Source organism: Drosophila eugracilis, unplaced genomic scaffold (genome assembly GCF_018153835.1).
Source record: "Drosophila eugracilis isolate 14026-0451.02 unplaced genomic scaffold, ASM1815383v1 contig_367, whole genome shotgun sequence".
Lineage (NCBI taxonomy): Eukaryota > Metazoa > Arthropoda > Insecta > Diptera > Drosophilidae > Drosophila > Drosophila eugracilis.
This window is the reverse complement of record NW_024573224.1, coordinates 5,065,066-5,092,982: the sequence shown is the minus strand read 5'-3', so window position 1 is coordinate 5,092,982 and position 27,917 is coordinate 5,065,066. Positions and strand designations below refer to the sequence as shown.

General features: G+C 43.8%; 1 protein-coding gene across 1 annotated transcript in view; it reads left to right on the top strand.

The window, feature by feature from the left end:
- The first annotated feature begins 6,067 nt into the window (after window positions 1-6,067).
- The window catches only part of LOC108113622, a 37,405-nt gene continuing 15,555 nt past the window's right edge, over window positions 6,068-27,917 (top strand). Inside the window, exons 1-7 of the mRNA XM_017224284.2 lie at window positions 6,068-6,656; window positions 21,253-21,362; window positions 24,657-24,755; window positions 25,018-25,153; window positions 25,230-25,366; window positions 26,071-26,296; window positions 26,682-26,877. Of these exons, the coding sequence (XP_017079773.2) occupies window positions 6,599-6,656; window positions 21,253-21,362; window positions 24,657-24,755; window positions 25,018-25,153; window positions 25,230-25,366; window positions 26,071-26,296; window positions 26,682-26,877 (962 nt within the window). The 5' untranslated portion in view covers window positions 6,068-6,598. The remainder of the gene's footprint in view (window positions 6,657-21,252; window positions 21,363-24,656; window positions 24,756-25,017; window positions 25,154-25,229; window positions 25,367-26,070; window positions 26,297-26,681; window positions 26,878-27,917) is intronic.

The following is a 27,917-nucleotide window of genomic DNA, read 5'->3' as shown; positions in this document are numbered from 1 at the left end:
CTTGCCCCTTCTCGCTGTGTAAAAATAATTGCGGCTGGCTGCTCAATTTGCAGCAGCTGGGTGGAGGCACCATGGTTGGCACAACCATCGCTACCACCACCTGCACCATTTTTCCTCGGGGGAGTAATGTCTGTGCCAGGCTGTTTGTTTAGTGCACATAAATAAAGCAAACACTCGGACACTCGCATCGAGTTCACGCACACTCGCAGTAAGGATCTGGTCCTTCTGGTGTGATATAATCAAAGACTATCGCAATGCGCACTCGACATTTGTAGAGCCAGCCATCGCAGGCGACCATCAATCAGGGGCGAAGGCAAAGGGGATACTGGGGTTACAAGTACCTCTCGGTACCTCTCGGTACCGCTCGGCTTTCTATGCCAAATTTTTTTTCCATAACAAAGCCAATAATGGTCCGAATATGGAATGGCATACCTCGTAGGGCTTGTGATTTGATTGCTATGATTCCCAATCGATTTGCACTCGAATCGGGAAAACTTTATTTTCGGCCATTTTTTGACAATTTTGATGATGGTACCCTTATAAAAAATGCGAAATTGAGCGGAAAATTGATTTTCTCAAAATCGAAACACGAGTGATAGGGGTGGTTAGTTTTGGTCGTTAGCAGCACAAAACTGTTGTTCTTTTGGCTGTGCGTCTTGTTTTGACCGAGCAAGAACTAAAAACCCGAACATAGTATTGCAAATTTCTATTAAAAATGTGTTTCCAGCTTTCTTAGCCATTAAGTCGGCACTCGCAGCATCGAATCAGAAGAATAACACAGAAATGCAAGTATAAGGGCCTAAAGTTTTGATTGTTAGCTGCATAAAACTGTCACTATCTAAGCCGCGCGTCTTGTTTTGACAAAGTGAGAGTTAAGAAACGGCAACAAAGCCGGTCTCTCTGCTCTCAAAAGACGTATACTTGGCTTTGGGAGCGAAAAAATCAGTTTTTTAGTCATAGCACAGCCAAAAATGGTCCAAATGAGGAATGTAATACCTCGTAGGGCTCGTAATTTGATTGTTTTGATTCCCAATCGATTTGCGGTAAAATCTGGAAAACTTAATTTTTGGCCATTTTTTGAACATTTTGATGATGGTACCCCTTATCAAAAATGCGAAATTTGGGCCAAAATTGATTTTCCCAAAATCGAAAAATTAATGATAGGGGTGGTTAGTATTGGTCGTTAGCAGCACAAAACAGTCTTTCTTTTGGCTGTACGACTTGTTTTGACCGATCTAGAGCTAAAAATCTTAAAATAATATTGCACATTTCTGTTAAAAATCGGATTCCTGATTGTTTAGCCCTTAAAACAGAGCTCGCACCAAAAAATCAGAACAATAATGATAAAAGAATATAAAGGGGTGTTAAGTTTCGGTAGTTAGCTGCGTAAAACAGTCATTGATTTAGCGATGCGGCTTGTTTTGACAAAGTTAGAGCTAAGAAACTGCAAAAAAGCCGGGCCCTCTGCTGTCAACCGACGTATACGTGATTTTGGACACAAAAAATCAGTTTTTTAGCCATAGCATAGCCAAAAATGACCCAAATGAGGAATGTAATACCTCGTAGGGCTCGTAATTTGATTGCTTTGATTCCCAATCGATTTGCGGTAAAATCTGGAAAACTTAATTTTTGGCCATTTTTTGAACATTTTGATGATGGTACCTTATCAAAAATGCGAAATTTGGGCCAAAATTAATTTTCCCAAAATCGAAAATCGAGTGATAGGGGTGGTAAGTGGTGGTCGTTTGCGGCACAAAACAGTTGTTTTTTTTGGCTGTGCGACTTGTTTTGACCGAGCTAGAGCTAAAAACCCGAAAATACTATTGCGAATATCTGTTAAAAATAGGTTTCCTGATTTTTCAGCCCTTAAACCGGAGCTAGCAAGAAAATATCAAAACACTAATGATAAAAGCAAGTATAGGGCCTTAAAGTTTTGGTTGTTAGCTGCATAAAACAGTCACTGTTTCAGCCGTGCGTCGTGTTTTGACAAAGTTAGAGCTAAGAAAGGGCAAGAATCTGGGCTCTAAACGACGTATTCTTGACTTTGGGCTCAAAAAAATCCGTTTTTTAGCCATAGCACAGCCAAAAATGGCCCAAATGAGGAATGTAATACCTCGTAGGGCTTGTAATTTGATTGCCATGATTCCCAATCGATTTGCGGTAAAATCTGGAAAACTAAATTTTTGGCCATTTTTTGAAAATTTTGATGTACCCCTTATAAAAATGCGAAATTTAGCGGAAAATTTAATTTCTCAAAATCGAAAAACGAGTGATAGGGGTGATTAGTGTTGGTCGTTGGCAGCACAAAACAGTTGTTCTTTTTGCTGTGAGTCTTGTTTTGACCGAGTTAGAGCTACAAGACCGTACACCGAATTACAAATTTCTGTTAATCAGAGCTCGCACCAAAAACTCAGAATAGTAATCACAAAAGCAAGTATAGGGGCTTAAATTTTGTTGTTAGCTGCATAAAACAGTCACTGGTTCACCCCTAATCGAAAATGCGAAAATTTTTTTCTTAGATTTTATTCTCAAAATGACAGAGTTATGTACGTAACGAAGCCAATAATGTTACGAATATGGAATGGCACATCTTGTTGAGCTTGTTCTCTAATTCCTAGTCGAACTGCACTCACAGTTTGAAATGTCAAATTTTAGCCCTTTTGTTTTCGAAGAAATAGATGATGTTACCCCTATCAAAAAGAGAAAGATTTTTTTCTAAAATTTGTCAGAATATTATTAGGATTGTTTAATGTGGATACCCGAAACACTGAGTATGATAGCTTGCAACTCTGACAAATTCATGAAGGACACCGGTTTATGTAATCAGACGGAAAGGTTACTTAAGTTGGCAAGCTTGAAAGCTTAGGGTTTCATTTTAACTTTAAACTTAAACCCCCACTAAATATTTTCTGCCCTCGCTACTGTCAGCTAGGAATCCACACCGACAAGGAGGCCTGGAGTTGTGTCCACTGGCATTGCATGTCCATCCAACCAAGCTCATTCAACTGGTGTGCAATCGCCGGCACCCATTGCTCGATGTAATGCACCTTGGCCATAAAACCGTCCCCTGCAGCAGGCTCTGTGTGTGTAGCTTCATTAGCCCGTGGCTGATACGCAGCGGGTAAATTGCTCGTGAAGTTGCCGGACAACGGCCATCGACCATCGACCATCAGGTTATATCTTGGGACCTGAATCTTTGACTCAATTACCGGGCATAGAGCATGTTGTTGATTTTGCCAGCTGCAGTTGACTTCCCTGGCCCATTTATGCATATGAATTTATTCAAATCAGAGCTCGAGTAGAAGGACAGCTGGTCGACTCCTCGACCAGAGGTATTTGTTGTGGCGCTGGCGGCGCTAAACTATTTTACATTTAGAGCAGAGCAGGCCAAAGTTGTTGGGCATTCCTACGAAACCGGAGCCGATGTGTAAGCCACGTTAGGAGCCAAAACCAGGAGCCTGGCCCAAATACGTGGCATCCACTTGGTTGGTTGCCCGGGGTGCGCGCGTGTGTGTGTCAGCCGCTTTGTTCACATGTTTTCACTTTGTGCTTAATTTGCATTTAAATGGTTTTTGCACTTAGGCTATTTCCCGTGTAAATGAGCTTTGTTGGCTGTTGTTCAGCTGGCGAAAAGGCAACGCAAAAAACATACTAAAGGCCGAGCTTTTGTTTTGGCGCCGGTTTTACTTGCATTTTGGCCAGGACGCGTGTCTTGCCATCCTAAAACCTAATGGAAAGGCATTCGACGGTCTAAAGTTCTTGTGGCTGAGTGCTGGAAATTGCCTGGGGGCATGCCCAGTGTGATGTTGTTTTTTTACAGCAGCAAATTTCTTATGACCTCAGGTAATCTAAAGTTTCTAGTTTCGCGTTTAAACTTCCATTTTTCCAACAATCAGAGTTTCCCTGAATGAGAACATGGCCTTTTGTGTTTTCTATCATTCTTCACTTGGTTGCACTTGCAATTCATAATTTTTTTGTTATTGCAATTTATTTGTAGTTCTGTTTTAATTGCAGTAGCAACAAAAATTACGTTTCCGTCAAAAACCTGACCTGCATTTACATAAACAAATACGTCCTGGAAATAGAAACAAATATTTGGCTTCTAGCATTTATTCCATTTTCCATGCAAACTGAAAACCCATATTTGTTTAGTTTGTTCATGGCGCAGGTCGAGTTCTGTCTGCCCGATATCATCTTTTTTTGGTTGCCCATAGGGGGGAAGTATTTTTCCAAGTGGGTTTGGGTATTGGTAAATGGCCAGAAGTTACCGTAAGTGAAGGCCAGCCAAATAATTTCACAAATTAGCGGCTCCCACACTTTTTATGACTTAATGCCATAGACTAGATACGAGTATATATAGTATGCCAGTCGCTCACAAGCAAACAAGTCGGTCAACCATGGCCATGTTCCCATTTAGCGCAGTGTCAACTTTTGTGTTGTGGTCACTAATGATGACAGGCTGGCAGTCAAAGCCCAAGTCCAAACACACATAGAAAACAAAATGGTGGCTCAGTGCAGGTCTGCAGTCCTTGCTGTGACAATGATGTGGCCCTGTCCCGACAATTTCCAGGATGGGGAGGAGGACGACAAAAAAAACAAACACAAACTGATTTGATTGTTTGTAATTAAAAGTGGACGGACGTGGGGAAAATTAAACGGCCATGCGCAGGAAACGCGGACAGGATACGCCTTCAGGCTCTGATCCTCGCTGGCGGACATAAAACTTTATGACCATGTGCCATGACGGTGCTCCTCACACCGTCGTTAATTTAAAAAGTAGGAACCACATAAAACTTCACCACGTGCCGTAGATGAAGATACTGTCTGTGTGTGTGTGTGTCTGTGAATGGACGTCTTAAATGGTTAATTAGCTTAAATAATTCCGTGTTCATTTATTCCATCAAAACTTAAATGCCACTCGGAACGTCTGGAGGCAATGACAGGTCTACAGCCTAAGGGCTTTGTCGGCTCTTGAAGTCGGAATAGGAACGGCACAGGATACCTGTCAACATGGATATTAGTGGGAATGAGTAATGCGCTGTCAGGGCCAAAAGAGCGGAAGGAGTTGCATGAATTAGAGCGGATTGGCCAAGAAGGCAGTGCTAACTAGGGGTGGAACCGGTCTAGGGAATTTGCTTGGTATACGTTAACCATAAATTACAATATCGTAGCTGGACACATACATGTATATCGACAGGGTGAGAAAATGTAAATTGTCATCAGTTTGATTACCTTCATACAAAATCGAACAGAAAATATTTTCATTTCATTACCTAATTGTGACAAATACACTTTAAATATATTTTCTAAACTTAATTTCATTTAAATATAACTAAAAAAAACATTTTCTTTGGCTCACTTTTCTCTGACTAACCTAACCCCTACGAAGAAGAAAAGAACAAATATTTGTCAAGACGAAATTATAAATAAAATGATTTTTTCATAAGCCAATTAAAGACAATTTGTTAATTTGTTAATTGAGTGTACAGGTCGTAATAATGTTCTAAATGTCACCGAACGACAAACTATCATTAGGTCTTAAATTGACTGTTTATGATATAACTCGATAATGGAAACTATAACACAAATTGTTTTTTTCAGAAACCAATTACAGACAATTGCTTGGGTAATTAAAAAAAACAAGACCATCGGACATCGGACGTCTGACGATGAACGACGGACGTGCCGTTGGCATAATGGCTGAATGTCCTGCGGCCTAGCCACATTTAATGCATTTAAAGTGACTGCTTTGGCCGCCCGCAAGCAAAGTGGAAGGAATGGTTCCGAATGGCAGCCTGTTGATTCAGGCGCTTGTCAGGATTCCGCACTTGGCAGGGAACTGTTGCCGTAGCGCAACAACTGGCCGGATAAGTGAGCGAACCGAAAGCTCTAACGAGCTTTGGTTCTCTCTCTCTCGCTTTTGGTTCGGAAAATTGACTGGAAAGGCTCGACTCCCACTAAAAAAGAGGGGGCCGCAGGTGTGGGAGTTGCCCGAGTCGCCGACTTTCCAGGCTGGCGGTGCGTGTGTCGCCTGCCACTTCAGTCTAGGATAAACGCTTGCGACGAGCACAACAAGTGCGCGCATGCAAAAATCAACGGAGAAAGTGGTTTAATAGCCCAAGTCAGAGTCAGAGCAACTGCCTCAGCCCCAAGAGTCCACTGTGTGTAGTGTAGTGCAATCGAATGAAAGTGAATCCCTGACGAGAGTGCCAGTGACAGTGAGAGTGAAAGGCTGGGCAGGACACCTGCCGGCGAGGTCCTTGCTCTGCGAGTGCGCGCGATCCGCAGCACTTTTTAAATAATTAGCTGCGCGCGTTCAATTAAATATGTAACAACTCCCTTTCCCCAGTTCGTAACTGCGATCGATAATTGCTTAGGTTTAGGGTTTGGTGGTGGTGCCAAAAGTAGAACCCCCAATTTCCAGGACGAGCCACCGACAAATTATTGCTATTTATTTTTGTGAAGATAATCAGATCGCTCAAGTGCTAGAGTTTTCATATTTCAAGCGCGTCGAGTGCGTATTTTGGATTTCAATCTAAGGCTAAATCAGGCTAAAACCCCATCTGCCACTGCAGCTGGAAACAACCAATTCGGAAATATGAATAGCTTTTGGATAATCGCTTTACTCTTAGGATTACAGCAAACAAAGCCAATAAGTAAGTGTACTTTTCCTGGGAATTTCATGTTTATTTTTTCCATTTCTGGTGGCATTTTCGAATGCTTTTCTGATTATTAGTTTGGGGTACACTTAAAAAACTCACTTGTGGTGGACTTTCTTAATCTATATCATAAGAACAATATTGATTGTGAAAAAAAGTAAGAATATTTCTTCATGTGAATTAAAAAGTGGACATTGAAAGTTGATTATTTTATAGATAATAATAATATCAGCAAATCTATGGATAATGAAATATTCCCAAGTTGTATTATTATGGAACATATTTTCCAAGTTCCACTCTAACTTCTGGCTAACTTACCAAATAATTTTTTTTTTATGTGAGCAGTTCAGAGAAGCCCTTCTTGTTGATAATCCCAATACACCAAGGGAACTTTATTTTTAGAAAGTAATATAGGCAGATCAATAATGTAGTTAAGGGTTAGTTTGAGTTGTTTAAGTTTGCCGAACAAAATTATTTATAAATTTTGGCATTTAACTATTTTATGCATATGCAAAAGTGCTGAAAGGAAACCTCTGGTTGGCTAATTTCAAAAAAAAAGGGCAGCCGGACACCGGATGGCACTTCTTGGCCCTCCGAAAAAGCCGAAAGTCACGCACTGGACGCGTTCTCAGCACCTGCCACCTTTCGCTGCTGGCTTTTCCATAAGGCTCATGAATAATTCATTGGGCACGCTTCGATTATTTACTTCATAAACATTCCGCCACGGTCCAGTCTGCTCCTTTAAAGGGGGGGTTGGAGTGGGCAATGTCCTGAAAGTTTACAGGCTGTGCATGCTCTTAATTTTAATAAATTGCAAATTGCAAAGTAAATGGTAAACTGTAAATTGCTGGCTTATCAGCAGCGAAGAGCACTTGCACTTGCAACATGCAATCCCTGTTGACGTGTTCAATGAATTGCAAATGTCACTGCTAATGGGAACTGCCTTTAGCAGTTTGATTTGATTAACGAACCAATAAGCGGGCGAAGTATGCCACAAAATTCAATTTCATTACAGCTTCATTTCGGGCGAAAGTTAATCAAAAACCCCAATGAGCAGCTCGTAAAACACGGAGGAGCGGTTCAAGGCTCCTCGGCTGGATCTATTACACGTTGTCGCTGGCAACGTAATTGCTGAAAAATTAATACGCCGAGGAGCTGCTGAAGTGGGAGCTGGTATAAAAAAGGGAGCAGAAGGAGCCTCCATCCAGCTCTTCGGTGATCATCCCGTCGTAAAGCACGTTTTTGCAATTTACCCCGCCTGTTGTGAGGAGTCCTCCAAGGCAGCGTCATATAAAATGCGCCGATGGCACAGTGAAATCAATTTCAAGTCATTAAATGAAATGAATCTTTATGGAGCGACTTTCTCCGCCCGCACAGATTAGCAGCTGTATGGAGTGTGTAGGGAGTGTGTGTGGGTGTGTGTATTGGACTCTTAACAATTTAAACACGTTGCCTGGTCGGAAAAGTGTAATCGAAACTGCCCTCAGATACTTGATGCGATTATTATTGATTTTCTGAGCTGAAATTGTTGTGATTGAATTATTTATGTGGGCGTTGGTGGTTAGATTTAATGGCGGAGCGAAGTGGAGTTCATTAGGAAGACCCTCGCTTGATGGCCTAATTGAGTTGCCGACTGGCTGTCGAGCACTTATTTACAGAAGCAACAAAAGGCGCACGTGACGGGCATACTTGCGCACAAAGGATTAATCCAGCCAAAGGATGCCAGCCCACAGTGTTTGCCCAGCTCTTCAAGGTGGATTTAATTTTGAAATTAAAGCAAAACATAAATCAATTTGACTAACTAAACAGCTAGGCACCCAACCCCACAGCCACCACGACACTAACATTTGAATAAATATTGTGCCAGGCCACTTGGGCGACAGGGCCATGACGACAAGAGAAGGAGCAACAGCCGCAGGTCCTGGCTGGCCTTCGCGTCGTATACTTAATGTGGCCACATGTCCATACAAATGTAATAATTGCGAGCGCCGCCAGCGTCTGTGGCTTGCTCCAACGGAGGCGAGCATGTGCACTCAGTGCAACCTCAATGGCAGGGCTCGTCCTGCCCCCAGGACAACTGAAGATGTAAATGTATGGGGACAGGCGGAGAAGGACGATTCCGAGGACGAGGATGTGTTCAGTGTACACACATCACGCCGACGACAGGCGACGACAGACGGGGAGATGGACGCCCGTAGCCTGTAGCAGACAAACTGACTGCGTGGCTGTTCCTGGCTGGTTCCGAGCTGCCTGCTGCCAGGATGCCAGAATGCCAGGATGCCAGGCTGCCAGGCTGTCTGCCATATGACATGTGAGGACTTTGACAAAGCAAGCTGCTGCTTCCGCCCCCGAAGCTACAAGTACTGACTTGTGCAAAGACGCTTTTGGCATTTCTAATGAAAGTTTTCTCGGCACTGGCATTGCACTTTAATGGACTCTCTCACCGCACACACGAAAATATAGTCATAAAAATAAAAATAAGAGACCAGGAAAGAAGGAAGGAAAAAGTTGGCCTACCAATCGAAATAAATATTGTAAACGGTCTATAAATTGTTGCTCTGCCATCGGGCAAAGTTTTGACCCGCCTGCTGCTACTGCTTCTCATCCTGCTGCTGCTGTCGAAGTTAACTTGAGTGGCAGAAATCAGATTAAGCCAAATATTATACATGGCAGCCGTAATGTATGCCGCACACAATTTGCAGGTGCGAGCAACATACAGCAACTCGGCCCACAGACTTGAGCAATTTTGCACAAATTTGGCGCAAAGACAATCAAAAAGTTATAAAACAAGCTTCGGCGAAACAAAAGCAAGGCTCGAGAGTTCCTCAAGAGTCGAATGGCCGCAGGCGGAATGTTGGATGTTCGCTGTTGGATGCTGGATCCTGGATAGGTGTCTCTGAAGGCGTGTGTGTATCGGGCTGTAAAAACTTTGGCCAACTTTCGTTTATTCCATTGTTTTTTGCCTCTGCTCCTGCCTGCCTGCCTACCAGTCAGCCTAACATTGCGCATACGCCGCGTGGTCTTATTATCAGCCGCATCAGCGGCGCCGTAAAGTAAATGCAAAGTGTGCAAAGTCTATAAACGAGCGTCAAACTTAAAAGCCCCAAGGTGGCGTCGCCTCGCCAAGGACGACAAGGACTTAAGCTTGTTTTTGGCCCGCCCGAAGGAGCAGGCGGCAGACAAACAGAGAAGAAAGAGAATATGGGAAGAATGAACAGGATAGGTAATCGGGATGGGAAGCCAGCCAGGTTTATCGGCGGGCAATACACTCCTCTGGCCTATCAAAAAGTTGCTCACACGACAAATTGTCACAAAGACAAAGAGGAAAGTAGGCACCAGCAGCCCGAACAAGGAAAAGGAATTTTATATTTCAGCGTTTTCTATTATTTGTATTATTTATGGTGCTCCTGGCAATGTCGTTAAACGGGGGCCCATTAAGAGGCCTCCAATAAATAGGTGGAGTGTGTGTGCGGTTGACAGATGCCAGCTGCTCCAAAGGGGGGAAAAGAAAATAAAAAAGCAGAACGGATCACAGCAAGCAAATAAAAAAGAAAGCTTTCGCAAAACAATTATGCCTAAGTGTAGGATCTAAAATATTTATGAAGCCAGATTTTGCACTTCCTTAAAAAGCAAAGCGAGGCGAAGCAAAGTCGATTGTCAGCTATTTTTGGCTGTTCAAATTTTGTCACAAATAAACGTCAAAGGCACTAAAGAGACTTGGAAAAACTATTAAGATGTCAGCAAATAATTATGCATGAAAGCAGTTGCATAAATCTGGTCGCCTCTTATTGCCAAATCCGCCACTAAAACGAACTGAGCTGGAAACTGCGAAGCCATCGAGGCGTTGCCTTTCGAGAATGGCCATAATGCGGCACTCGCAGCCAAGAGCTCGGAGGAGTATGTCTGACTGCCAGGACGGAAGGCACTTTATCAAAAGGGATTTGCCAACTGGCCTGGGCAAAGTTGGCAGGCGTCGGAGATATAGCTTTTGCATTTGCCTTCCACTTGGTCCGGTGCCCCTGACAGTTTTTGTAATAACAATGACCGCAAAAAAATCGGAATCGATTTGCCATTTTTCACCAAATTTATGAGTTTATGAGCTACCGGCTTCACTTTTCTCACTGACAGTACAGCGCGACCGCTCTTTTTCATTAAAGTCGAAACTGATGACATTTATATTTTATTGCCCCAACCATCTCTCCCTCGACCTTAATCCTTGATGAGTCTTAATAGGAACGCTCACAGCAGGAAACAACTGCAGCATAAATCTCGGGCTAGGCAAACCCTAATCAGAGAGACTCGACCCGAAATAAATTTCAGGAAAATCCATAAATTGGACTGGCACACGCAAGAAAAAATAGGCCACTGAAATCGAAATGTAAATTGACCAAGTTTGCCCACTCAGTGACAAGAGTCAAGACTCGAATTTGAGACCCAGCGATGCGTTAATTATTCAGGCCCACATGCCAAGAGCCACAAAGTGCTGGTCGCCACATTCATCATTATCCACAGTTTGATTTTTGCCACAAAGTTTTTGGCCGCAAAACTTTTGACAAAGGTCGAGAGCAGTTTAAAGCAGGACCAAAGTCGTCAAACGCTGCCGGCGATTCCTGCAAAATAAATGAAATGAATGATCCTGGCTGGTTGGCTCCCTTCTTCCTGGGGTTTTAAGGGATTTGAGCGGAAGGCAACCGGATTCAAAGACCAAAGTGATGGCGCATAAATTTCTGGACCCGGATTCCGAAAGAGCTTAGGCCATGAGCGGTTGGCCGTGTGGTCAAGCAAAACAAATGACAGCAAAACGCATAAATTGAACCTGTCCCAAGCCATTGAAATCACAGAAGTACAGCCACGCCAGAGTTCAATCCATAGTCATTAGGCATTGGGTTATGGCCTAAGCTTCTTTTGTTGGTTTCTGGGAAATCAGTGACTGGAGGCCACACGGAAAACAGATTCAAGACTCCTTTGTTGCTGTTGCTCAGCCATAACAATTTAATCACTGCCGAAACAGTCAGGACAATTTTAAGTCAGCCTTGTATTTTATTTTATTGCCGCTACAGACAGGCGTTAGCAAGCCGCATGGTGCACATCAAAACGATTCGCCGCCAGTAGGCAAAATTAATTAAAAAAGCCAGTCTCTCTTCTATCTGGTATCCCTCTTCAACTAAATAAAAACATGTCTAGGCACTAAAAAGTTTATTATTGTAAGCCCGAGTGAAAAAGAACTCGCATTTAATGCCCGAAAACAAAAAAAAAATGGGAATAACTCGGCGGAAGAGTGGAGCAGGCTGAATGGAAAATTAAACAGAGCCGGAAATGTCACACATACTCGTACAAGCCGCACCCACGGAGACACTGGGAAAATCATAGTGAAGAGGGTGGTCGGAAAAGCGGGGAACAAGAACAAACAAACAATAACGACGGCAAATGCCTGGAAAAAGGGCTAGCAAAGTTGGGCGACTGGCGTGGAAGAGTGGGCGTAAGGGAGTGGCAAATGTGTGAGCAAGGGACGGGAAAAAAGGAAGTAAACTACACATTTTTATTATGCAAAGGGGGCGCAAATGAAAGGCAAATGTTTTGTTTTTCATCCCCAACCAGTGGGTGTAATTTTATTTTAGTGCAGTTGTGTGAGTGTCTGTGTGTGTGTTCACTTGAAAGTATTGTTAACGGGACGCATAAAGCGGGCCAACATGCAAGGAGTATTTGTATCTGTGTGTGGGTTTGGAGGGCAACGGGATCCTTGTACGAGTGGGACGACCCAAAGTAGGCAATAAAACACTAGCTAAAATCTAGGCACGCGCTCAAACGCATGACAAACAATACGGGACAAGCGAGAAAAATGTGAAATAATACGAGTGGGGTCGAACTTTAGCTTCGGTTTTTTATGAACACCAGAAATGAGACAAATAAAGTGTGATTACTGCAAATTGAGTGAGAGCGGCCAAGCAAAATGTGATGAAGTGCAAAGAGGCTCACAGCCAAGAGGGAAAGCAAGCCCTTAATTGACTTAAGCTTCTATCTAAATAGCTGCCGAGGCTTTTAAGAGATTTTCAAATTATCTCCGCTTAAAACTAAAGTAGCTCATATGTCTCCATCTGCTTTCAATATCCACAGCTTTCGAGTAAAGGAAATGGAGCCCGAAGCAAGCCAGTCCATGTAGATTGTTTTCTCTGCTCCGACAGCAGCTGCTTAATTAATTTCACCTCCTCTTCATATACTGGCAATGTTTTCATGCCAATGATGTTTTGCCTTAGTTTATGTGTAGATGAGCAATGGCACTGGACCACAGAATCGGAACTAGGATGATGTTCTTTGGTTTTAGAGATTAAAACAGAAATAATTTTACTCATTTTTAATTTCCCTAAGCTTATATGTAGTTTTGAAGTAGAACCTGTTCATATTTTCTTATTATCAAGTTTAAGAAAAGGAGTTATCGCTCAGTGTAATTTAACCAGCCTTTATAGCTCGAGCTTACTGTAATAATATTGCTTAGTCCGACAGTATTTATGCCTGCAGTTAATATGCGGCAGGTGACTCAGCGCTCTAGCTGCTAATGAGCGCCTATGTTGATGAAGCCACGGATGAATAAAGCATTCCAAGCGTTAAATTGAATTAATAATGTTAATGGTAGGTGCTTATGAATGTGCGCTCTTGTGCCTCCTTGACTTGTGACCGGGCTCACGTGTCGTATGCTTAATGAGTGGGCGTCTTACGCACCTTATTAATTGCCACATTCGCGATATTTAAGCATATGATACAAATTAAAGCCAAGCATTTTTCGCTCCGTAAACCATTTAAAATTCCACACAAAGCTGCCAGCTAGCGAAATCCCGTATAAACGTTCCCGGCTAAGGATAAGCTGCTTATTATTCAACAAGCTGCAAGGCTCGCCGCTTGCTAAAAATGGCAATCACGGCCACGCTCAATAATTGTGTATTATATAAGAGTGAGAGCAAAGCTCAGAGCACAAAGCCAAATACGCGTCAATTGGCAGCCACATGCGCACTCAAGTAAACACAATCCTTAAGGAATTACCAGCTGAATAATGGACCAGCCGACAATGGAATGGTTTCGTAATAATGGGACAGGATCCGGAGATCCCCCAGAGCGAATAATGAAAGTGCAGGCAAGCAGCGGCCAAAAATTAAATATAAATAAATAACTTTGAAATGCGTGCAAATTAACAGAGGGACTGCAAATGATGTTGGAAACCGAAACAATTTTCCTTTCCACTTTTCCATTTGAAAACAAAGTCTGAGAACACTCAAATATATGCAGCGTTGCCTCGAGAAAAGGCGTTTGGGGATAACTTGGCCAACGGAAAAAAAGGAAAATAAAGGTCAGGAAAAAGGAAAAAAGAACGAGCACACATAAGTACACGCCTGAATGGCTGGCACTTCTGTCTTTGTAATTGCGGGCCCAACACTAATGCCTCCTTAGGGCTGCCCAAAATGAAAATGCGTAAATTATTGATTACAATCGCCAGAAATCATGCAGTCCAAACAAAGGGTCCTCTACATATAGATTTTATGATGCCCAGAGCTGATTGTTACGCCTTTTGTGCGTATAGAAATTTGCTTTCTACACTGGCTAAGCGTTTACGTTTGGACTGGAGAAACTCGGAAAATGTGCCAGACCACCGATTTTCAGGCCAAGAAAGGAGAAGGAAAGGCATGAAAATGAAAGCCGGACGGGAAGGCATCGCATTCGCATTCGGATTCGGATTCGCATAATGAAGGCACTTTGTGAGCCCGGCTTGGGCGTTGATTTTTTAATGGTGCCCGGGGCCAAGAGAAGGAATTGGAATTCGGATTGGGATCGGGAGTGGAAGTGGAATGCAAACAAAGCCCGGCTGGCATTGATTGTGCAAGGAAAGACTTTTGTGCGACGCGCATTGTTTCAACAAGTCCTGGCCAAGGTTGTTGACGAGGGTTTTGCTGTCGCCGCCGGCTCAGCTCCTTATTAGCAGCCCGCAAATATGCTGCGCCATATAGGGGATCGGACCCTCGACTAATGCGCATTTCAGTGAGGCCATGCCAACGATATCACATGTTCGACGAACGTATCCCTGTGTTCTGCGTCCTGCGTCCTGCTTCCTCCATTTCATGCCCTGGCCACAGACATTAGCCAAACAAATAGACAGGCAGACAGCAGGTGCGGCCAAGTGTCAACAAAAAAATTGGGCCCAACGTTCTGGCCAAAAAGAAACTAACAAAAAAAAGAGAGACAAGAAAAAATGTCAAACTGTGGGTCAAGCATAAATGTCAATATCATCAGCAGGCTCGAAAAGCGCTGCAGGCTCAATGCCGTCATCCCATCTGCCCATCTATACATCTGCCCCTCATCTCGGATCCCAGGCTCGTGTCACTGGGCTAATGCCTGTGTAGATTAGAGATTAGCTAACTTCAAAAGGCCGCCCGACATTGGATTGCTAGGATATTCTTTGGCCGAATTACGAATACCAAACATACATAATTGTGACGCTGACTCAACGTGATGGCGGTCAGGACCGCTTGGACGTTTGCACGTGGCTCCGACGCCCATTAATTGTCCAGTTGGGCGTGGGCTTCCCTGCCCACATCTTTTTCACGTCCACCTGCGGTTTCCAAAAACATTCGTTGCCGTTCCAGAAAAAATACTTTTTGGGTGGTGGAAATGTTTTCAATTTTCTGAAAACCGTACAACAGCTGCGCATGTCACTTCTCCCACGTCGTCACAACGAAAAAATAAATAAATAATTCTACTCATTTAATTGTTTTTGGCGACTAGAATGGTTACTGGACACCCGAAATTGAATCGAACTTGGTCATAAACAAATCGGGATATTCCACCAAAATGCGTGACCAGCCAAATGTCAAGTGCAGTCGGAAATTTCACTGGACGCTGCTGCAACTGTCATGAATGATTTAAATGTGTTTGCCAAACCGATTGTGGAATGTTTTTGTGGAATATGAATAAATGTAGCTGCCGGAAATGAGCAATGCACTCGTGTTTTTGTCATACCATCGATTAAAATTGCATTTCCTACCCCCTGCCATACATGAATTGGGAATAGCAATTTTCATTACGCATTAGCCAAATACAAAATGATTGAAACCCAAATGGTTGGCTCTTCTAATTTGGCTTAGTATCGTTTTTCCTGTTTGGCGTGGAGTTGTTGTGGTTTTCCTTGATGCTGCTTCTGTTGTTGTTTTTGTTACTGGGCAGCACATTAATAATAAATAATTCCCCTTAAAAGTAATTTAAGCATTTTTATGTGTTTACCAACGTCGCCGTCGCAGTCGCAGTCTCGGTCGTCGGCGTTTGCTTTTCATTTCTTTAATGGTCTGCATCTTTACGAGGCAGGTCCAGGTCGCGCTTACTGGAGCGGCAACTGTTGGCCATCCTCACACACTTACTGGGCTCAAAGCCCGCCCACACCAAGACAGTCGACTGTGGGTCAGAAAGGTACTAATTCGGGGAAAATCTGTTAGATATATTTCATATTTTCTGTGGTTAGATACAGTTTCTTACAGTTTCGATACAATATTATGTTCGATAATACCCATAATTAGATATGTTGAAGCTCCTTCTAACTACTTGAGAAAACTTCATTAGAAGGTATAGGAAAAAGAAGAAGCATAGTATTACTTTTTGAAAAAGTCCACGTCCTCAGACCCACAGTGCATGGCTCGGGGCGCATGTCTAACACTCGTTATGAGATTCATGGCCTACATGTGTTTGCTCCACGGCCTTGTAAATGGGCGCGGGGCGTGCTGTACAGTGTGGTATGGCCTGGTATGTACTTTACGTGCTGGGCAGCCCTGTGGGCGTGCCTGGGCAAGACCTTAGATGTTGATGTAGTTGTAGTTGGGGCTGTAGTTGTGCAGCCGCCAGCAACAGCAACGGCGTGAGGTGTCCTTGAAGCCATTTTCTTATACATATAAACGGATTCTGGTCTTTCAGTTTTTTTCTCCTTTTTTTGTTGCTTTCTTGCTGGCTGGGCTCTTTCATTTTTGTAGTCGCTGCCAGGGCCACCCAGATAAAATTTTCAACCAGGAAGTTGGCTTCCTGTGGCGCTCTGGTTGTGATTCTGGTTCTGGTTGTGCTTCTGGTTCTGACTCTGGCCATGGCCGGTCCGCAATTTCTTTCATATTTTGTTTTGGCCATTACATTGGCTACTTTTGTCGGTCATGGTGCACGGGGGCTTGTATAAGCCATGGCCGCTGTTTGTATGGTGGTTGGTGAGCGACAACATCGCGTTGGCTATTTTCATTTTCATTTTCATTTTATTTTTCTTTTGATTTTGATTCCATTCATGGCGGCATTCGGCTGTGATTTAATTTCAGAAATGTGACTAAAATGTGGGAGTGAAAATTACGGAATAAAATACAGAATGCCTTGTGTGTATGTGGGGGGCAATTCAATTTGAAATCACTCGCTTAAAGCTATTAAAGTTTGACTAGGAATAAAGAGCTCGCTCAGCTGGGGCCGCCTTTGATGCCTATATCCTTGTGACCAAGGCCAAGCAATTTGTCTCCCAGAGGAGGTTCAAGCCATTTGAAAGTCTCTTCTTTCCACGGTGGATAAGTTCTTACATGCATGCAGCTTGTGTTCAGAGGGATATGGAATTACAAGCCCAGAAACGGCTCAAGGACCCAAAAGAGGCCACAATCGACCATTTTTCTTGCTCCCTCCAATGTTGCGTGCCCTTCCGAGTTATTTGAATTTCACGCGCGCATTCACTGGCAGGGATAAACTGGATTTATATCCGCTAATGCCTGTGATTTGTTCTATAAAATTACTTTATGCCCCAAACATGCCGGCGGACCTTGTCTGCCTTTTATTTCGGCCTTTGTTTTCGCTCCCGGATCGAGGGCAGGGCGACGGACGAAGGACAGCCCAGGAACAGGTCCCGAATAAAGCCAGTGCTTACAGTTTCTGAACGAACGCCTCGGCAGCATAACGACTTATGGCCTTATCCTTTTCGTAGTCCTAGTCCGGAGTGGGTAAATGCCGGGTGTTTGCCGTTTTATTGTTTGGCTTATGTTGCTGATAGTGTTCCATGGTTACGTTGTATGTGTGGGGTTGTATGTGCTTTGGCTAGGAAAATGTTTGCTTTGTGCGGTCAACTTTAAAAACATTGTGGACTTTTCCTGCCAGTCACGACCGGTTGGCTGGCTGGCTGACTTCGTTTGTGTTACCAATCAAGCATGCATTTAAATTGGAAAGCCACGTGGCCACAAATCAATTAGAAAATGGCAAGTCCACTGCGATAAGTCATGGGACGTTGAAAATTATTGACAGTCACGCCCAGCCTTCAAATCCTCATCAGACCGGGGCAGACAAACAGTCGTAATGAGGACAGGAAATCATTTTGGAAAAGTATTGGTTGGGGGGAGATAGATGACAGGCGGCCAGGATGGAATGCCCATACCAATGGCGTCTTGGCAGCTGCCCGTGTCTAATGAACCCCATGGAATGTGAATGCCCCGAGCATTGTCTGCCACTCTGCCATAATGACTCCTAGCAATCGGGACACCGGGGAGCATTCAGCAGGCCAACTGACAGCTGAACAGGCCAAGACAGCTGACCCCTACTCGATATTATTGGATGTCTTTGGATCAGGCTACACTAGGATTAATATTTGCTACATCAGCAATGTCCATTTGAAAGAAAAGTCTTAAATAAACGAACAAGAAAATTCACAAATGTTTGCGAGTCATAAATATTCCTTTTTGAAGAATTTCAAAATGAAACATGAACAATTTTTACATTATCTAATATCCAGTCTTCATAATTTATTTAGAAATTTATTTAGAATATTAATTCAAAACACATCAAGATAAATAGCCCTTTAAAGAGAATTCATGAATTTAATTTATATTAGCATCATTTCTGAACATTTCTATCTTTAGACATACAAATATTCCACTTAATAGCACCCTATCAAATATTAATATGAAAGGCTGCGGAATCGAGATATTTATGGCCATTATTATTTTATCGTTTCATTGTTTGACTTTATTTTAATTAGCGTAAAAAATTGACCACGAACAAAGGAGACTCTTTAATTATAGTGGCGTGTCCATGTGAACCATGGTCAATCAATCATCTGTCCAGTTGAAGCTCTTAAATTATCCAGCGGCAAACAATTATTGACTTTAATAGTTCGGCCATTAATCATGGCCTTGGCAACACTATACAAATCGAATGGAGAACTACTCAAACTTCTAGCCAGTGGTCAGTGGTCCTGTGGTCAGCAGTTTAAGTTGAAGTTCTGTGGATGGGGATAAACATTTATTATGCTATCGGTTTGTGGTCAGCTGTGTGTATTTTTGAACACCTGTGTGCAAGTTTGTCTAATGACGGTGCGGTGGGCGGAGGCAAAACATTCGAATATCGAAAATGAATATGGAAGCCAATAAAGTGGCAAACCATGAATCTCTCCGCAGCACTTGAATTTTATCCACTGCCTGAATTGGGTTTGTGGCGATAAATATCAATTTCCTACGAGGCCTAATCTAGTTGTTAAAGTCAAATTGAAGGCATTGCAGAGCACCCGCACCATTCGAAAAAGTTGCCCACTTTGGCTTGTCTTGGCGCACAGAGCGTTGATTAATGTTGATTGATTGATTATTTGCGTTTTTCTGACATGATGCACGCTTTATTGTCGCTCAGCTCGTGGAAAATCATCAATTTCCGCTTGTAAAAAAGCGAACCAACACGGCGGGAACAAAGAAACGCTGTTCGTTTTTTCTCCTACCAACCGAACAACCAACCAACATCCATCCAGCCAGTGAGCGGTGGAAATGTTAAGCCTCCTGCCAACTCGTCTCGCAGCTTGTTGCTGCACACAGCCCAAAGGATCTGTGGCTCCCCTCTGCCCTTTTTTTTGTTACCAGAGTTAGTAATGAATTTTTTCTGCGCCCATCTGCCAGACAGTCAAAGTCAGCGGAGCATAATTGCGGTTGCTGAACATCTTGTCAGCGGTCGTGCAGTTCAAATTCGTTATTCCCGCGCAGATATTGGCCAGCTGCCAGGGCTGAAAAATGACGAGAAGTATTGGGACATAAATGTCGAAAAAAAGAAAGCCGACATGATTATGGAGCCAACAGCTCCTGGAAAGTCAGACAAACCATCGGTGTCTGATGACTGACAGTGGCTCATTTTGGGGCGCCTCCAGCTTTGGGCTGGCATCATCATCTCCTCCTGTTGCGGCTGTGGTTTGGCTTTCGGTTTGGTAGGACGAGCCCTGCCTTTGGTCCTGGACAGCCGACCGGGTCATGATTGAATTTTCGCAAATTTCGGCTCGTTAGCGTGCGGCACGAACACGTACGTCATGCGGGGGGCTACGATACCAGGCCGCTGAATGCTCGCCATGTTTATGCCATGTACTGCAACAAGTTGCCAACGGTTTCGGGCCTCCATTCGTCGATCCATACATATATACATTCGTATTCCCTATATACATACATATATATGTACACTTGACACGCTTCATTTCATTGGGTTTTGTCCTACTCGTTTTTCGTTATCCGATTATTTCCATATTTTTCGCGCTGTCAGACACGTTTTTTACTTACTCAGTCGTTGACATTTTGCGTGACTGACGATGGACGCGTGGTGTGAATAAATGAAAATGGAAGCGAAATAGCCGCCATTGGATAGGGCCTCCAAATGGGGGCAATGTGTTTGCCCTGGGCCACTTGGTGTCTTAATTATGATTGCGAATGGCGGAAGCGCTGCCACATTCAAAATTAATTTATCGATTTTCAAGGAGTAATATCCAAAGTGAATTGAGAAAATTGGCATACTAAAAAAAATTCCTAATTTTCAATGGTTTTTCTTCTGCCTTTGCCAAATTGTCATTTTCCTGGCACATCCTTAACATATGCAACGTTTTTATATACCCACAAAATCACCAAAAAGGACTTCATTTAAACGCCTGTTATTTGGCCTGAACACATACTGAATGTCATCAACTGCAGGGCAGTCCAGACACCGAAATTACGTATACGCAGCGTGAGCCGGGAGCGGTGGTCAGCCATGTGTGTAAACTGCGGACAAATATAAATTTTCAATTTTTTTTAAAGCTCAATTCAGTGCCAGCACCTTGGTCGTTCGTGCTGGTTGGGAAAATGTCGTTTAAATGCCACCCGGATAGCCCCCACCAGCCACATCCTTGGTGTGAAAAATGGATGGTGGGTGACTCGACCAGGGGGGAGGGCTGCAAATATTTGACACCCTGGCTGCAGGGACGAGGCACTCACACCGGTATGCAGGCGCAAAAATTTCTCATGTGCACTTTGGCAAACAAATTAAGATTTATTGAGCCAGGTCGAAGGACGATGCTTGGTAATCTGCCAGTTGAGTGGAGTATCTTTCATCCGGAGGGCAGCCGCAATTTGGAAATTCCGTAAAGGTTGCCGTTTTAAATTGCCAGCATATTTTGGAGCCGATCTGGGTTTTTACCAATGTCTCTTCATTCAACCAAGACTTTTAATGGTTTTTCAATTAAACCACAATTGGGAAAACATTGCATTGTGATTGCCCTTTTGCTTTAAGCCCTTTCTTATATTATATTTATATGTGTACCTCTCTTCCATTCCAGATGGACAATCGGATATGAAAGTGAAATTAATGGTGCCCCGGTATGTGGAACGTGGATCCAGTGCCACCTTCAAGTGCAGCCACAATGTCCAGCCGGAAAGACTTTTCAAGGTAAGTGACTGCGGATTGGATTAAGTTCATGTCATGCATGCGAATATAAATTATGGAAAGCGCATTAAAAACTTTAAATTGAAAAATAAAAATTGCCGTCCATGGCGGCCGAGCAAGGCGGGCACACAAAGAAACTTTGTTCGCCTTGTACTATTTTGTGGGCAAAAAGTTTCCGGCACTGTGACAAACACAACCACGACGACGAGCCGTATCCTCCAGGCAAGAAGAGCACGAGCTGGAGCTGGAATTTGCGCAAGTTTTCGTGCCGCAACTTTGTGGCAGTCAAAGGCATCCCGTCTCGCGGACTCAGTCTGCAAAAAGTTGCACTCAAAGTGCCATTCCGCTCCATCGAATCCGATTCCCGTAGTGCGGGGCCGTAAACCTTTTACCGCTTCCGCTTCTCAATATCGACTCAGTCTCAGACGCGGCAATTAATTTCACTTCAGTTTACTTAATTCCATCACGAAACATCAACAGACACGCACTTGCGTACACCAAAATCATTGCCAAGCCTTCGAGCCATTGAGTTTATGGCCAACATACGCGAACCGTCGAAAACTCGATCGAGGAAAGGGAATTTCACTGCTCCTATCCCCCGGAATACACTTTCAATTTAGTTGTGAACTTTTGTGGTTGGAAGCATTTTGAAGTACTATTCACACCGATGCCGATTCAAGGTCGGTCAGCTCGACGTTTTGCTCGCTCTAAGTACCATAAAAAAGCGTACAAATTTTATGGCTCACGGAGGAGGAAGGAGGCATCGTTGGCCAGCATTGGCCGCATATTGATTATTTTTTCCCTGGAACCAAGATGGATTTAGAACACAACCGAATTGACGTTGACGATGCGGAGGTCTTGAGGTGGAAGTGGGCATGTACTTATAAGCGAATGAAATCCATTGTTATGCCAAGCCGAACCCCTCTTGGAAACAGTGAGTACACGGAATAGCATGTCGTGTTTCCGGATCGTCACCCGGGGCAACTTTAAGCCGCCATTCGGTGGTGTCTCATTTGCATGGAAATTTCGGGTATATTTCTCTGCTTCCGCCGTCCGCCGTCTGCCAAAAGTGTCAACTAACAAATTTAATGCGCCGCTGAGCCGCGCCAATTTGAAGAGCTGCTCCGTAGCGGGAAACATGCACAATTAGCAGACCCACCAAATAGCCAAACAACCAAACTGGCCAACAAACATACATACCACTCAAATGTAGACATTTATTTATTTGTCCAGTCGGTTGAGCTGTGGGCAGACCAGGGCAATAGCTAATTAGTATAATTAACTATATAAGCGAGTGCGCTCGGCTCGCCGCCATTCGAATTGTTGCACGAAGCGTGGCAAATTGTGTGGAAGTGGCACTAAAAAGGCAATTAAAACGCAAATGCTAACAGTGACGGGGGCTCCGTTACACATGTAGGACATAATTTTTTTCGCTTTCCCCAAAAAAATGTGGTTATACCTACTCGTATACATTCAAATTAAATAAACTAATTACGGAGTGAGTCCGATGCCTGGCAATCGGACCCGCAATCGGTGCGACACAGGACCCAGTGCTCATTAATGAGCTTTTGATTTACCACTTTTCAGCCTTTGTGTATAGAGAAGAGAGAGAGAGAGGCAGGAGATCTCGTTCTATATGCGGGTTGTAATAAGCCCAAATATAAACAAAAACCCGAAAGTCAAAAGAAATAAAGTCAAGCCCAGGCAGACACGCCAAAGCAAACATATGCCGCTCTGACTAAGCGAACAGGCATCAGCCATCCGCCATCAGCGGGAAAGGTAAATATTGGGAGGCCCTTTGTTTTTTCATTACTTTCAGATCCATTGGCAATATTGTGGCGATAGGGAGTTGCATGTCAAGTCGAGAGAATATGTTGAAACGACCACAAGTGGTTGATAAAACTCGATGCGTGTCTGGCGGTCCTAGAGTGCGCTAATGGCCGGTCATTCGAGATCCCACAGGCCACCGCAGAGTTTGTGTTTGTGTTTGCGTTTGTGTATGTGTTTGCCCTCTCATTATGACCCCGTGTGGGTGAGTTGTTGTGTGGCCTTTATTGATTGACCCGCACAGCGCTAAACACACACGGACCACGACGAAGCTGGCTTGAGTAATGGCAACATTTGCGGCACAAATTACGCATACGCCTTGCCTGCCGCGGACACATTCAATAAGCACATTAATATTATTAAGTTGCGTGCAATCAATGCAATTTGTCCAGAGTGTGTCAATCGACCTTTCAGCAGACAGATGGGACGGGACACACGTGGAGTCTCCTTATTTGACCTGATTCAGTTTAGCAAGGAGCAATGGCCTATAATTTCAGTTTTTCATCAAGAAAAATATTAAAAATCCTTTGAACCCATTCGAAATCATAAAAGACAGCTTTTTATCATGCTCTTACAAAATTTCTAAATATATTTACCCGATTGCTGGGTACTGTCTTGTTTTTTCCACAAATGTTTAAGACCGAAGTCCTGTCGCCGCAAGAAAAATAAATTACTTTTCAACTTTAATCCGGAGCTCAAATAAAGCGCTGAAATATGATTAAAGTAAGCACACACATAAATGCGGGCGTTAAAAAATATGCATAATAAATAAATGCTGGGCGTAATTAAAAAATGGTCGACAAGAGCCGCACATCCGGCCAGAAAAGCGTTGTCAGCCGCCCTTTTTGCCTTCCGCCCAGCTAGTTTTAACTTGAATGTGGAAAACTTGCGAATGAAAATTAATTTCCATTTTCATTATTCATATTTGTCGTTGTCGTAAGCCCCTCCGTCGCCCTACATCAACCCACGAAAAAAAAACACAGTAACAACTTTTTGTGTCCCAGTGCAAGTTGCGTTTGTAGATTTTGCTTTTAATTGCAGGGGTGACATGCGCCAACACCCCGCTTGTTCTGGCACTCCCTTCGTAATTCTGGCACTGCCATTCCAATAAAAACGTTTTATTATTTACAGTTTACAGTTTAACGCGCTAACAACAACTCAGCGCAACATCATTCAGTTAGTGCAACTTGTTGCCAAGTTAAATTGCTCTGCAGTTGGCAGGGGGAATTGAGGCGTTTTTGGCTGGATTGCGCAATGCACGAAATTGCGCAATACCATTTAAGCCATTTAATAATATTCCGCTACAGCATTAAGTGATCCTGAGGCCAAGGACTGCCTGCCATCGAGGCTGACACATTCAATCAATGTCAGAAACAGCAATCCGTTGAATGAATCGCAATCTGAATTTGATTGGGGGGCCAGGCTATCATGGCTTTCTTTTAATATTGGTAAATGTTCTTTGTTTTGCAGGTGACATGGCTGAAGGTTGACAAGGGCAAGTTCTTTGAGTTCATAAATGGACGGAATCCGCCATTCTGGAACTCTACTATCGAGGGAGCTGAAATCGACGTAAGTAACCCTTTCGGGCCAACTGATGCGAATTCTGGCCACTTATTTACTCAATCATCATTATCGTTGTCAGTCTACGACCCGGTAATCATCCTTGAATTTAGCATGGGCAAATAGTTCAGTAAATTGCAGCTAATTGGTAGACACTTGCCATACATCTTGCATGTCCTCCCGATCAATTGATTTGCTAATGAGCTTTCTGTGTCCGCCGTTACTAATTCCCTGAATTTTTTCTCTACTCCACTTCCCCTGTAATTAACAGTGGGACAATTCCAACGAGCAGCAGGTGACACTGAAGGATGTCCAGTTCGATTTATCCGGCCAGTTCTACTGTGAGGTCTCCACGGATGCCCCCATATTCACCAAGGCTAGTCTCGATGAGCTTATGAGCGTTTTCTGTGCGTAACAACTATCATTATCGGCTAAAATGGGTCTCGTTTTAATTATGGTATCCCATCCCGCCTATGTTTCCAGTGCCCCAGACGGGTCCGCCCACCATTAAGTTTCGCAAAAGGACGCCCTTTGCCGTGGGCGAGAAACTTTTCGCTCTGTGCAACACCACCCGCGGACGCCCAGCTCCGCACATTACGTGGCTAATCAATGGGAAAAAGGTGCGTATGCGTGATATTTGAAGCATCGAGTTCGCAATTCGATTGTTGGCCGTAATCGGAGCCAAATTGCAATGGATTATTTACGGAGTGGAATGTCTATGTGTGAAAACAGCCGCCAGGCAGAAGGTTAATCAGTAGGATAATGCACTTGAAACGACTGCCTAGGGATGTGGATGTGGATGTGGATGCACATACTGCATACTGCAGTGCATTACGATTAACATCAGTTTAAGCCATTTTATAATTATGGCCTATACGGGCGGTCAGAAGAGCTTTCATTTTAATTGCACAAGCCCAACGGCCAGCTGCTGTCGGCGGCGAGGGGAAATGAAATTTAAATAAATTCATTATGGCTGCCTGGGCAACTCTAAAATGAAATTTATTCATAAACGCGCCGGTGGCAATGGCAATGGCAAGAACTGCAACAGCGTGTGGCCAGCAGATGAGCAGATATGGGACTGACCCGTTGGGTCCTGATCCATATTTAATTTAAGCCGGACGCTCGGGTCCAGATGTGTAGCTGGAATGGGATTTGACATTGAAGTGACTTTTGTGCCCAGCTCATTGTAATTGCTGTTATGCTGGCCTCGTCATGTGCTGTCCTGCCATCCAGCTATCCTGCTATTCTGCTTGCCCACCCACCGACCACGACCCTACTGACCCACTGACTCATCGTCCTTTCGGGCTCCTTTGTGTATTGACAGGTGGAGGACAAGTACGTGCGCACCCACCACGTATTCTCGTTCAACGGGAAACACCAGCGCCGCACGCAGCAGCAGCAGCAGACGCAGCTGAGTCAGCAGCAGCTGCAGCAGCAGTACTTCCAGCAGCAGTACTTCAACCAGTACCATCAGCAGTATCACATCCCCGTCGGCCAATTCATGGACCGTTACGACAAAAGCCTACGCTGGCCAGCTGGAGCACGAGCGGGTAAGTACCCATTGTCCACAGACGAGAAGAACCGAAAGAAAATGTTTAGGTCCTTAGGAAAGAAAATTGAAATAAAGATTAAATAAATTAAAGGATATTATTATAAGATGGATATATATTACAAGCGAGCTTCTTGATAATTTTACAAGTTTTTCTAAAACTGCATATTACCATACACAAATATATATTTTTCTCCGTGTATCTGCCATTGACAAGACAACAAGCAGTGAAGCACCAATGGCTAATGCGACATTTCTGTGCTGTTTGAGTTCCAAACGAGGAACCGTCACTGCGGCGTTTACCGTAATTAGTTTGATTGCTGACCTATGCTCCTTGTTCTCTTTTCTGCTTCTCGATTCCCAATCTTAACAACCCGGCATTGCAGATGAGTTCCCGCACTTTTTGTCGCACCACCATGAAGGGCACGGCCACCATGGAAGTCTGTACAACAATCCGTTTGGATCGCTGGCCAACTATCATGACGTGGGTGAGTTCCATGAGGTGCATCAGCGCAACTACGACAGCAACAAGAAGAAGATGGAAATGAAGAAGCAACAGCAGATGGAGATGAAGAAGCACAGGTGAGTGGAAAGCGAAAAGCATGGACATTAATCACGACTAGGTCATCTGACCTGGGTCATTACCTACGTTGCCCCAAAGAACTGTACTTATGGGCTATACAAATTAAAAAGCTGCAACTTTCCGCCACCGGCTTAGATATAAGGTAGCCAAAGGTATACACCTTGGGCATGAAAAGTTTTCCCACCGCCACAAACTTTTCATATTCTTATCAATTTCCCAGGTTGCGTGTGTGGCGTGTTTATTAAAGTTTCCTTATCTATGGTCTAAAAGGATTTTTCCCAGCTAAAGCCAACGGCTGTTGGCACATTGTTAGAGTTTGTTGCCTTGGCCGGCGTTTTTGCCTTTTGTTGTATAACGCATAAATAAATTTTTTTTGGCCCAACTCAGGAACTGGCTCCTTGTGGCTGAGACCCCTCACTTGGCTGGGTTTTCGAAATCTTTACGTAGCGCGATTGGATGTGAAACGTAAATGAATGCAATAAATTATTTACGTTCACCTGTGATATTAAAAATCAAGCAGAGAAACTTTTCCAATATAACAACTTTTGGCCCCTAACTTTGTAAGGAGTGTAAGGACGTGGTAGTGTGTACTGTATATGATCTTGATGGAGGGGTAAAAGGGGGTGTGGCTTGGAATTGGATTGGGGTGGGCGTGGGCGAGGTGTCAGCTTAATGAAAGCCACGAGTCGCTTGGCGCTTCCACGAAGTGCCTGCTCTTTGAAGTTGGCATTGCACATACGCCACGTGGCACGTCTTGGGGGGTCGGTAGAAGAAGGCCGGTAGTTAGGAGTCCATCGTTTGGGGTCGGGGGCAACTTGAAATAGAAATGGTACTGCGAACACGTTGAATGCATAGCACTGGAGTACCATGTTCATGGCCTGACAGCCGGACAGCTATTGTACCAGCAACCCATTGCGCACCTGAGCTCAACCCTTTCAATTCAACTGGCCAGATGGTTGACAGATTACGTAGTAGGGCTAAAAAAGAAAATTTATATACAGGGCCAGCTTAAATGTCACGCCCTCTGGTAATTGGCAAA